Genomic DNA, 12,994 nt, shown 5'->3' on the forward strand with positions numbered 1-12,994 from the left:
TCATTTTCCTGCCTCTTGTATCGTAGCTTCTGTTAATTTGCTCCCTCCCCCCCTTTTTAGCTGTTGTTTTATCATAGATAAAAAAATATACAATGGCATTTGAAATTGAAGATGAGGTAGTGATTTAAAAAAACCCCACATTTATTTCCTCTGGCTTTACTAATTATTTTCTCATGGGTTGATGATTACTTGCCTGAGTTTGTTTTTCCCCTCATTTGTCTTCCATCCCCCAATTTGCAGATTAGAACTCTGAAACAGAGCAGGCGCACTTTTTTCCAAGAGTGAACGGCCTTTGTGTCACTGCTTTGCAAGACACTTCTTTCCCCCAGAGTCTAGTGGAAGGAGGAAAGAAAAGATGTTTGCTACTGAAAAAACTGTTTGCATGTGACTTATATTCTGGTAGAGAAAAGATTATTTCTGAACTGATAACATCATGAAGTGTTTGTATAATTAAGGTTTCAGCGTGAATTTCTGCATCTTAAAAAAAAAAAAAAAATCAACGCAAGAATGTTGGTTTACATTGCCTTTTGTTTTTGAAATATATGAGAGAGATGTGTTGGGGTAACCCAGCTAATTTCTGCTGTTGGGATTTTGTTGACTGGTGTTCACTGATGTTTCTCTGATTGTAACTGTGATTTGCACTTGTTGAAGGGTGGTGAAAAATAGGTGCAGAATTTGACTGCTGACACCCTCCTTTACCTGCCACTGGAGAGGTAAAACATAGTGTTTAATACAATCCTGTGGCACTGTCCAAGTTTAGGGGGAAGCAAGGAGAGGAGCCAGTCAAAACTTCAACCCATAACAGGCACTTATTGCATTAGGTGCACATACATAAAAATGTTAGCACTAGCTATTACATAAAATTTTAAATAATTTGTTCTGTACAATATAAAATAGTTAGGAGATTGCCAACCTGCTCAATGCCTAAGCAACAAGCTGTTCCCAGTCCTGAGGTAACTATTGGCACTATAGCTTGTCAAGTGAGAAGCTTTGCAATTCCCTATGCTGTACAAATAACAGAGCACAGATGTGATTAAGTGCAGTATCTGGCTGACCTTTCCAGGGCTGCACTGTTGCCTTTACATTAACAAAGAAATCATTGTGTGGTGAGTAATCAGCTCTGTGGCTATTGAAGATTATGAAGAATGACCTCAAAAAGCAATTTGCTTCCTGCAGTAGGAGATTGTCTTGTTTTTGGACTCTTAAGCCTCTGTGATCAACCATATATCTATCTATATATATATATCTATATATATATATGTACATGAATACATTGTGTGTGAGGTACTAGAATGGTATGTACTTCTTGCTCATTTTTTTTTCCCAATTTTTGCTCTCACTTCATTATGTTCTGTGACAGCAGATGGAAATTACAAAAGTGTGGCATCACTGACAGTACTTGTCCTAGTCCTTTCCTGGCTTGGGAACACCAGCAGCATTATCTTCTGGATATTGAACTATATTGTTACTGAGCATCAAAATAACAATTCTTCTCCAGATTTTGTGTGAATGTAATTTAGGTTTTTTAATGGGTGTTGGATATAGTTAATCAACATTCTGCTCTAGTATTTAGAAAATCCCTCTTTCTTTGTCCTTCTTCTGCCATTTCTTCATAACACCAGCCTGATTTTTTTCCCACTCTGTACTGCATGTATTTTGTTTGTACCTATGCCTGCTGTGTTTTTATTCAGTGTTGGTTTTACCTTTACCTTCTTGTGTTTTTTACTTTGTTGCTTGAGTCTTTGATTCATGTGACCCAATAATGCTTTTATGTTGCATGAAAAATATGATGACAAGGCATTGGCAGGATGGAGGAGGGCTTAAATTTCACTTTTGGTGAAGACTTACTGTTTTTGTGCTCCCCTTCCCAGCCTGTTGTGATGTCTTGCACGTTTCCAGCTAGTGTTTTATCATCTAAGTTTCATCCCAGAGAACTCTGTTTTCCAGTTATGTTGGAAACCCTCAGCTTCATTGGTAAGATGTAATCTTAAAGAAGTGCACAGTGCCCATGTAATGCTGGTGCACACAGGCTATTAGGGCCTGTGTACTGCCAAGCAGTGAAAAAGGCTAATGGGAAAGTGAAAATTGGTACTCCAATATTTATTGGTTTGTGTTGCATTTATTTTTTGGAAGCAGATTTCATTACTGTATTTTTTTCCACCCTGCCCCAAATCAGCACCTGTCTCTCAAATGCCATTTGAATTGGTTAAATTGGTGTTGGCCAATAGGGAAAAACATAACACTATGGAGGTAGATGGGGCAAAGGACTCTCTGGACAATCTAACATCTTCACTTTCTTGTAGAGCTATTTCTATAAAAAAAGGTCTGCATTACCTGTTTCTATATACACAGCTTCGTTCCAGCAGGAAAAAGATTCTGTACAATGTAAATACTTGGTGAGGTCCAAGAGAAGACTTCACTATTTATATTGTCAGTGTGCTCTGGAAAGACAAAATTCATCCTAGGGAAAGCACTGTGTCGCCCCACACCCCTGTGAGGCTAGTTAATAGCCACACTTTGTTAGCTCTCCTGTGGGTCTGACAGCTATATGAAGGTTTTGATTGTTGGATGGTTTATGCCAGATGTGAAGACACCTAATCCAGCTGGGAGGTTTCTTCCTTTCCTTGTAAAGCTGAATGATCATGGCAGTAACAATAAAAGTCAGAAAATGAGTTAAGCACAATTGTATGTAGGGGAGTCCTAAAAATAAAGAATTGTGTTTTTTTAAATGGATTTGCAAGTAGTAAATACAAATTTAGTGATTACCTGGTGGTTTCTTACCTGAATGGCTTTTTATTTGTTTGTGGTAGTGATATATGTATAGTTCTTTGTTTTTAAACTTCTTACAAAGCCTGCAGTTATACAAAAGATTTGGTGAAAAGAATAAGGCTTAGTTTCTTGTAGTTTTCTATGGGTGAAAAGAGGATTTCAGTTTCCAGGGCTAACAAGTGGTACTTTGAGCTGTTTTCATGTAATTAGTATTGCTGGTTTTGTACTGCTCTAAATGTATAGCCTTGTCTCTCTGCTTCTTATAAAAAAGTAATTAGTAGCTAATCCATGCTGAGTAACTTCTTTAGATTCTGGTGTTTGCTTAAAGAATTCTTATCAGTTAGGAAGACAGTGACAGAAACAATTATTATTTCCAAAAATGGAACTGATTCTGATGTTTTCAATGCAGCTATTTTGAGCTGGAGAGCAGTGGCCTGAGGGATGAGATCAGGTATCACTACAGGTTTAATGGGAAGACAAGAACAGAGGTGTTCCCCTACCGCCTGGCAGACGGACAATGGCACAAGATTGCTGTGTCACTTAGTGCATCCCATCTCCTGCTCCATGTGGACTGCAACAGGTAAGCAAATATGTTCTGTAATTTGTATTTCTTTAAAAAATAATCTCTAGTTATGGGAATAAAATTGGAAAAGGAGATTTTTTTTTCCCCCTATAACTACCTCATTCAAGAAGCACGCTGAACTGTGGGATAAGGAAAACAAAGTATTAAAATGGAACAATTCATTGTGATTATGAACAAATGTGGAAAAGGTTGATTGCTGATGGGGGAGTATTAAATGCATCTCTGTAGTTTAGGCAGTAGCTGATGTTTGTCAGTGAGTACATTTACACGTGATGGATGGGTGTACAGGCTGTTCCGTTGTAAACTGCTTCACACGGTGTATCTGAGAACTGGAAGAACAGATAGATGCTTCAGAGACACTTTAAGCATATTTTACATAAGCAGACAATGTAGTTTTTACTGATTTTTTTCCATGTGCTGCCCCATTTGGAAACTTTTGAGAAACACAGAAGCTTCTTTTTGCATGACTGGAACCAGTGTTTTTTGTTTTCTGAAGGGTATTCTGTCTTTTTCATTAAAAGTTGTGAAGGCTGTGAGGTGGCATATTGCCAGGATTTCAGGGAATGGGAAACAGCAAACCTAGAATCACTCTTGCTTTGGGACTTGATCTCACAATGTATTGTAAACTTCAGACTTAGTGGCTGATGAGGAAATTCAAAGAGCTTGAAATTGGGACTTTCATAATAGAATTTATGAATGAGGAAAACAAACCATTACTTTTGTACCTTATTGCATCGAAATGAATGAAAAAAAATACCTTTCACATTCAGTGAGAGGATCAGCATATGCATTTTGGTATCATGGCACTTAAATGGATTGGATGATAGCAGATATTTTTTTGGAAGTCTTCATTTTGTTCAGACAGACAGAATAAAGTTAGATGAGTATTATAGGAGTATGCAGGTATTGGAACATTTGAAAAAGTTTGAATTTTGACCCAAGTAATTATGAGATACTGTTTTGAGAGAAGTGTTACAACCATTTTCTGCAACTCCATTAAATACTGAAAAATCTAATCTGAAGGAATGTTGCATATTGGACCTTATTTGGACCTTGGAAGCATTTAAATGCTGAGAGTAATTTTTATTTCATTGAGGTATGAAATCTACAGTTCGCAAAGATTCTGTTCATTTCAGTAATTTGATTTATTTATGTTCCCATTTTTTAACAGTTATACTATTGCTTTGCTTTCAACAGAATGTCTTTTTGTTGTTGTTGTTGTTTAGTGATGCACTGGGTTTCAGGACAGGTTCTTGGTTATCTACTTTGATATGTTTCCTTTTATGAGCAGCAAATGTTCAGGAAAAAAGGGAAGACCCTTTTTAATAGATGTTTAGCTGACTGCTTTCATGCACAGAATATAAAATGAAGACAACACAAAACAACTGCCTGGTGCAGAATTCTATCCAGGGACAGGAGAACTGCACAGAGTCATGGTTATGACCTGATTTTCTGTACAGTAACAAGCAGAACTAGATAAATACAGTTATGGAATGAGCTGTGCTGTTATATGAGGTGACAACTATGTTCAGCCATCTCTGTCAGGTAGCCCTAAACAGGCTGATCCATCTAAGAATGCCCCTTAAGGTGGTATATCCTAAGGTTTATGCTTCCAACATAAATCCATATTGAGATGTCTCTATTTGGCTGCATATTGTGGTGTTCCATGACAACTCCTGTGGAAGAGTAATGGAAATGGTTTTGAAGGCATGACTTGAGGGCAGATCATAGGAGCTTAAATGAGAGGGGGCAAAAACAAGGAAGTCGCCAAGTTTCTCAGTTGGCTATAGCATCACTGTTCAGTTAATTGGAAAAGGAGCCAACATCTTGTTCATCTTGGCATTTTCTTAAGACAATGCAATAAATGTCGAAGCTGTGGAAATGAAGAACAAGTTAGTGAGGGGTACTTCTGACCACTGCTGAAAACCCTAAGCCTTCTTCATGTTAGTGTTAGGGAAGCTGCAGCTGGAAGGGTAAACAGAGTCCAGTGTGAACAACTGTGGACTTCACATGTAAATGTCACTATTTTAGGTAGTGGGGTGTCTGGCTCTTGGCAGAGTTCAGGACACCCAATGAGAAGTAATGCTTCTGCAGACTTAAATGTACAACAGGACACAGGGTATGAATGCAGTCAGTGTATTCACCTGTCCCACCTCCTGCAGAGGTTGGGTGTCATCAGAACAAGAATTTAGCTTCTTATGTACCTATCTAGTTAAAGACATTCTCAGCTTTTTGTTTGCTGTTTTTGCTAGCAAAACAAAAAGGAAAAAGAAAAAAAAATTGATTGCCAAAATTAATGCCTTGAATTTATGCTGTATTTTTTAGGGGTTTGCAATATTGTTTCCTTACAGACAAGCCTTAATTTGCATAAATGCATTACTTCTTTTGTTTAGGGCCGTGGTAATGTGTTATATTTGGATTTGGAAGGCTGTTGTGAGCAAATGATTTGTGAATGCAGTGTTACTAATGTTAATCTGTACCTGAGAATTCATTGCAAGTGTTTGCATTGGGAAAACTATCCAGTTGCAACCTAGGATTCATACTGTGATACCCAAAGTTAGTCTCTGACTCCAAGAACTGCAATTGATCAGAAGGCATTGGAGAAGAAGCTTTTAGTTTGTAAACAGAGAAGTCGAATCTACGTTTTTTCTTCTCAGCCCTATCACCCACATTACTCTGATTTGTAAAGTTGCTTTGACATTTGTACTTGATTCTTTTGGATTCAATTCAAAGTCAGTGTTGTTTTTCAGACCTGGGTAGGCTAGGGAAAAGTACTTGGGAACTAGCAAAATACCTGTAGTGCTTTAAAGCATTGCCTTTAAAACAGTGCAATTGTCTCTGTTCTAATGGGATGTCATATGGAGAGGAAAGCATATGTAGGAGGTTTATTTGCCCAAGTACATGTCATTTTGAAATCAGCTCCTGCTGCATTTTGCTGACTTCTTTCAGTGCTCCTCAAAAACAAGGAGTGGGAATTGTAGCTGAGTTTGATGTTACAGCTTGGAGCTGCTGATTCAGGATTCATAGAATGATTTGTGTCGGAAGAGACTTTAAAGGTGATCTTGTTCCAATCCCCTGCCATGGACAGAGACACCTTCCACTACACCAGCTTGCTCCAAGCCCTGTCCAAGCCTGGCTTTGAACACTTCCAGGGATGGGGTAGCCACAGTTTCTCTGGGCAACCTGTGCCAGGGCCTCACCTCCCTCACAGTGAAGAATTTCTTCCTATTATCTAATCTGAACCCACTTCACTTTGATTTGAAGCCATTTTCCTTTGTCCTATTACTTTCCTTGTCCAAAGTCCCTCTCCGGCTCTTTTGTGACCCCTTTAGGTGCTAGAAGGTCATCTGAGTCAAGAGCCTTCTCAAGGCTGAACAGCCCCAAATTTCTCAGCCCATCTTCATGGGAAGGAAAAAGATCTTAAAATCCAGACTGGAAACCTGTTGAATGTCACTGTCTTGAAGAGCTTTTCTGCTAAGCCTAGATAGTAACCTCTAGCAAGGGATGTGTCTCAGAAAACTGACCTAAGAAGCCATGGGTGCACTTGCTAACATTCTTTTAACATTCTACTAAGGTTCTGAAAGCTTAGAAAAATGAAAAGACTGCATTAATTATAAATGTACTACTGATGCACAAGTAAAACTGGTGCTCAAAGTAACATGGAAATTAACTTTCCTGCTTTTGGTAGGATCTATGCCTCCCTGCCCTGGGCAAAAATGGATTGTCAAGGATAGAGTACATACTTTTGGTTACGTACTGCATTGCACCCCAAAACATAATAATAAACCAGGATCTATTTAATGTTAAATGAGAATCTGTGTCTTAGCTAATTTCTACCCCTAACAAGAGGTCTGCTCCAACTGCTTCCCATGGCACCTGACTGTCCACTAGGGCGCTTGTCCCCTATGACAGTGAGAGCACAGAAACATGTTGTGTTTACTGGTGTTGAGAAGAGTGAGGGAATAGCATGGAGCCTCTAATTTAGGAGGTGGCAGGTGCTGTATCAAAATGTATTTATTGACAGTCTATTTGCAAAATAGAAATTCCAAGTTGTTCTCAGTGCAGCTGATTAATCTGGAGGAGTAAGCCCGAAAAGGTGTTTTATTTACCATCAGCCATATTGCTACAAAAGTAATCACCTATTCAGACACTATGCATATTCCTTTACTTGAACTCTGTGGGCATAGAAGGGAGAGAAAGGTGCTTTGATGAAAAAATTAATGTTGTTTCAGTGGAAATCTGTGCTGGAGTGCCTTTTGCTGTGAATACAGCCTGTGGTTTTGATGGATACTCTTAGCTGTTTGATGGAGGGGGTTGGTAAGAGCATAAGAGAATAGATTATAAAACTGGAGCAGGCTTGGAAGTAGTCTCCAACTGAAAAAACATGTTGTCTGCTTCTTTTATGTTAGAACACTGCATTAGGGAATAAAAAATGCATGAGCAGTGAGAACTTTTTAATTGGAAAAATAAATAAATTAAAGTAACATCCTCTGAATATGGGAATCCAAGACCTCTGAGTTCTTATAAATAAGATATTCTGGCTGCCAACCTGAGGTTTTCAACTGTTCTAAACAAAGTTCTATGACTTTAATTAAAGTCTAATAAATTTAAAGAAGGTTAAGGGATGTATTTAAAAGAGGGATTTTCTGCTTTACTTACTGTAAAACACTTTCTCTTGAGAGGGAAAATGGTGTGGTGGCAGGGCTATGCATCTAGGTAATTTAGTCTTGCTATTTGAATATGAGTTTGTGACCCAGATTGCTTCTCCACTCTCCAAGCTGTCAGAGAAATGGTTACTTGGGTAGAGTGGTGTAATTGTGCATCATGGGCCACAGCTTTATATCTGTGGTATTGTGGACTGGAAGTTAATTGTCACCTACCGGTTTTCCCTTTTCTTTGGCAGAAAGGCTGCAAAATGTTTAGGGTGAGAGAGATCTCCAGCTGGCATCCACATCAGCTGCCATCAGTCTCTATCATTACAGTTACTTCAGTTGACTGCAAGGAAACATTGAGGATACAGTCAGCATTATTTTCTTTCTAAAGAAGTTTTTAAATAGCCAGGGTTTTTCACTGAATAGCTAATGCATCAGCAGAATGGTAGTATGGATGTGACCAAAGACTGAATGATATGTTTTAATCCGGTCCCCAGTTACAATGAAAATTTATTTTTTCTCCCCAAAAAAATAATTTGAACTCCTTTGTATACAGCATTGAGAGGATTGTGAGAATGCATGAGTATTTATGAAAGTGCTGAAAAAGTACTAGAGAAAAAAATGGTGACAATCCATATCTGTGTCTGCCTGTCTTAGACCCTTTGAACACCCCCAGAAGGAAGAAGTCACTTGCAGAGTTACCTGGGCACTGAGCTACATCGAAGAAGCCTCACTTAGCTCCTGCTCAGCATAGAATATGCATCTGCTTTGGGCTCCTTTCGGAGCTGATCCAGGTGCTGTTGTGTCAGTAGAAGAGAAGCTGGTCATTTGCTGGGAGTTTGATTAAGGACCTTCCATAGGAACTTGAGGAAGAGTTTTAGGGAGCTGTGGAGCCAGAGTTTGGTACCTGCAAAGCCCAATTACTGCTGAATATAGACTCAACAATGGTTTTGGTCCCCCTCTCCTCCCCTCCCCTTCCCCCCCCCCCCCCCCCCCCCCCCCCGTCAGAACTGGGGACTTTTGCTTTCTAGCAAATTGTAAACATTGATAGACTGGTTGGTGGCTTCAACAGGACAGTAATTTTGTGTTATGCTTTACCATAGCCTCAGATGGTTTAGTAATTACCAAAAGTGTGTGACTGGGTGTATTAACAAATTCTCAAATATTTGTATATTGGTCCCATATACCTGTAGACGCTTTTTAATGTTAAAAGAAATACATCTTTGAATCGGTGTGGTTTGTTACAAGAGCAGTCTCTGAACATTTAGCTTGCATAATTTGAAATGTATCTGGGTATTTTTCTATGATTTGTTTTTTTTTCAGGAGAAGTCTGCTGTTACTTGTCTTTTCTTTTTATTTCTTGGTGTGGGGGTCGTATTGACAGAGGGTGATTTAGTAATTTAAGAGTCAGCCAGATAAAGCAAATGTTTTGAGCTTTCTCCTTTCCAAAGGAAATTGTAAAAACCATTATCTTGCTCCAGACAGGCAGATTAACAGATCTAAGGAATAAATGAAGTCTTTCATTTGAAGTGGTTAGCTTAACTCTGGAATTTAGAACTACAAGTCACATAGAATAATACTGGAGCTGAATTGGAAAAATGAGAGCATAATTCTAGTTAAATACTTTTGTAAAAACATTAGATCTTTGCCAAAGATCAGGTGAACTATTCAACAGCAGATTTGAAACTTGAGTCTTCATGTAGTGAATAGTACAGAGCCTTTCCAAAAGATCTGAAACCTCCTGGCTGTGGTGAGGCTTGAGAGGGGATTGAACAAACAGGGGTGAGACTGCTGAGATCTGTGAAACCAGCCCAGAGTTCTATGAAGTGGTTTAATACTTGAAGTATCTTTCTTTGGCAGTTTAGCACAGTTACCCAGAAGGTAATTATTTTAGGAATCCAATCTTTACAAAATCCTCAAATTGGCTGCAGGGATGAACTGCTTGATTGCAGTTCTTAATACCCCAAAACCTGGCAGTTCTCATTATTTCACAATTTGGACAGAAAACTGACAGTACTCTTAAGGGCAGTGGTGCAGGATCAGTCACATTTGATCCTTGGGTATGGAGCTGGAGGCATATGGGGTGCTCAGAGGTGGAAGGTGTCAAGTCTTGGAAACACTGGGCACCTGGCAGTGGCATGGGTCTCACTGCAGCAGTGGTGTGTGAACAGGAACAGCCAGGCCTCTGTGGTGTTTGGATGGTCCTGCAGTATGTCAGGGGGTCAAGTAGACTCAGTGCTGACTGTGGGGACAGCATAGTTCCTGGTTCAGTGCTGTGGGTGTGAGCTGCTTGGCAAATGTGCCAGCTGAAGAATGGCAAAGTCAGTCCAGTCTCATGCTTCAGATGGTGAGGTGCTTTTGAGAGTTGAGGAATACTTCATTTCCACACAGGTAAGTGGTTAGTGAGCTGGTTGGTGTAGCTTTTTGGTGGTGTGGGTTTTTTTAAATGGGGAAAAACAATCAGATATTAACACCTGCTTCAACTTTAAATATTTTAATGATAAGAGGAATCCTTGTTGTGATATGTATTACCAATGGAATGGTACTTGGAAGAAGCAGTATGGAGGAAGATAATAGTTTGATCCTTGGCACTGAAGTAAGGTAACATGCAACTGCAAGTCCTATAACTTGTCCTTGTATCTGAGACCAGGCAGTAAATGAAAGTAAATGAAAATTGGAAACTGCATTACTTAATTGGGCTGCAATTTTAGTGGCAACCTCTTCAGCACATCAATAGTGAAAGCAAATGATTAATAATAACTACCACTGTTGCCAACTAAGGCAACTTGAACTTTCAGCCCAAGCTGAATTTGTCTCTGCCACACTGGCTACTTACATCAAACTTAACTAAAGATGTGCCATCCAGTATCCCTGGGGGACAACCCAGTGCAGTCTGCAGTGAGAATTCTTGTTGACTTGAGCAGAATCATGTTTTCACCTCCCCAGTGTCTCAGATGTGAGAAATGTGCTGTCCCCTGCCGAGTGCTTTTCTGCCTGTCTGCTGCCAGTTTCCATCTAAATTCAATTTTAGAACCAATATAATGGCTTGTTCTATATTTACTGTCTTTTCCATATATCTCCCCAGTCATGGCCAATTAGTTATTTGTGGAGAGGGTGCAATGTTATCTTTCAAACAACCAAGACTAAATCGGACAGTTGGAAAATACTATGGGAAAAGGGAGATGTGGGTTATTGGATGTACCTGCAGAAAGAACTGAGGAACAGGAAATGAGGCCATGGAATTAGTGTTACAGAGACAGTGGCTAATGAGGAGGAAAAGCAGCAGCTCCAGGGAGAGCTGAGTGCCTTTGCACAGTGCTGAAACCACACCAGGAGCAGGGCCCTGGCACGAGCCTGGCAGCAAAGGCAAAGCCTGTGATCCTCAGCCTGCATTTGCCTTCTGTCACTGCAGCAAATTGGCTCTGGAATATGGATGAGGTTATTTTATGATTGCATACAAATCCTCCAGTGATGACATGAACCCCTTGATGAGATGATCCTGTGACAAGATACCCTGTAAAGCAATTAACTTCTCAGCAGATGTGTTTTTGGAAGGGGGGAAGAAGCTGTTTAGTAGAAAGGTTTCTTGTGGCTGACTGAATTTCAAATTTATCTTTTATAGCAGTGCAGAAGGAGTTGAAATCAAAAGCCTTGTTCTTCTCACAATTGCACCTATCTTATTGTACTAGATAAATCAACTTGGGGGTTGAGAAGAGCCTGAGACAAAGGAAAAACAAAAGGAAAGACAAAGGCTGCATATATTTTATGAAGAGGAGTTGTTCCAAAGCTGTAAAAGCTTATCCTGCCTCAGGTTCTGCTGTAACTGCCAGAGTGAAGATCTGTGTGCTGCAGTCTTGGGCCAGGGACCAGCACATCCCTTTATGTGGCAGACGGATGGAATAGAAGCAGAGTTTCAAAACTGCCAGTTCTCACTCCATAAAGATCTTGGGGCAAACCCCAAAAGCTATATTGGATTTTTTGTAAAATTTTTTTCATGACAAAATAGAGATGACAGAAGCCATTTAATCATGGTTTTGCCTCTTTGTTCTGGTAGCATTTTATTTTGGGGTTTGTTTTGCTGCAAGACCTTCTTTGTGCACATTTTGATGAACATTCTTCCTCTTTTGCTTTCTGATTGTAAGATAGGCTTAATTGGCTGCTACTTGTTTCATAGATATTCTAATACAGTTTTTTAATCTCAGATGTATCTTGCTGTAAGGGTTTCTTGTTTAATTTGTGAGAGAGGAGCTTTTCTTCTTTTTATATTTTGAAAGAACCCATTGAATTAATTTCTTCCTCTTATTTCTAGAATCTACTTTTAATTGCTCCGACTTGGTTTGATGATATTTTGCATCTGGGATGTACTCTGAACATTTGGTTCATCTGATATGGCTTTTGGTATGATACTTGGTATAGTAACAAATGAGTGTGCTGTGCTTTTAGCTTCCTTGTTAACAGTTTGCTTTATTCAGTGTTCTGGTTTAGAACCTGAGCTTCAAAGCTTGCTGAGGTTAAAGGGTATCTTTTAGGGATCCTGTAAGTTTTAGTATTGTCCTCATTTATAACTGTGTTTGTCTCCTTGACTGTAGTGGATACTTGTGTGCATCATAAAACCCTACTGCTTTGTGGTTTATGCTCTGGTAACCAGATAGTGATAGTTGCTCACAAGTGATGAAGAGATGCTAAAATAGCTTTGAAGAGTCAGATATTTATTTGAAAAGTAGCATTTCATCAATGTAACTCCCAGCTCTATATGGAGATGTGTAAATACCTGAATTCATATTAATCCATAGAAGTTGTGCACATTGATTTTTACAAGAAAAGTCTGTTTATGTAGATGACATTCACCTCAGCACTTCAGAGGAGGAATTCTTTTGACCTAGACACCACCTTAAATTCTACTGAATATGACAAAAATCATCATCTTCACCAAAACCTGTGACAAGTACATTGCTCGTGTGCTTCTGCTACCTGTAGATTATGTGCAAGT

The 12,994-nt window shown here is 39.2% G+C and overlaps 1 protein-coding gene across 5 annotated transcripts in view; it reads left to right on the plus strand.

Annotated features, from left to right (window-relative positions):
- Positions 1 to 12,994, plus strand: part of NELL1 (neural EGFL like 1) — a 281,122-nt gene that overhangs the window by 36,847 nt on the left and 231,281 nt on the right. For all 5 annotated transcript variants that reach the window (XM_079310083.1, XM_079310084.1, XM_079310086.1 and 2 more), the window contains exon 4: positions 3,179 to 3,349. In XM_079310083.1, coding sequence (XP_079166209.1) covers positions 3,179 to 3,349 — 171 coding nt within the window. The remainder of the gene's footprint in view (positions 1 to 3,178; positions 3,350 to 12,994) is intronic.

Source organism: Erithacus rubecula (assembly GCF_903797595.1).
Source record: "Erithacus rubecula genome assembly, chromosome: 6".
Lineage (NCBI taxonomy): Eukaryota > Metazoa > Chordata > Aves > Passeriformes > Muscicapidae > Erithacus > Erithacus rubecula.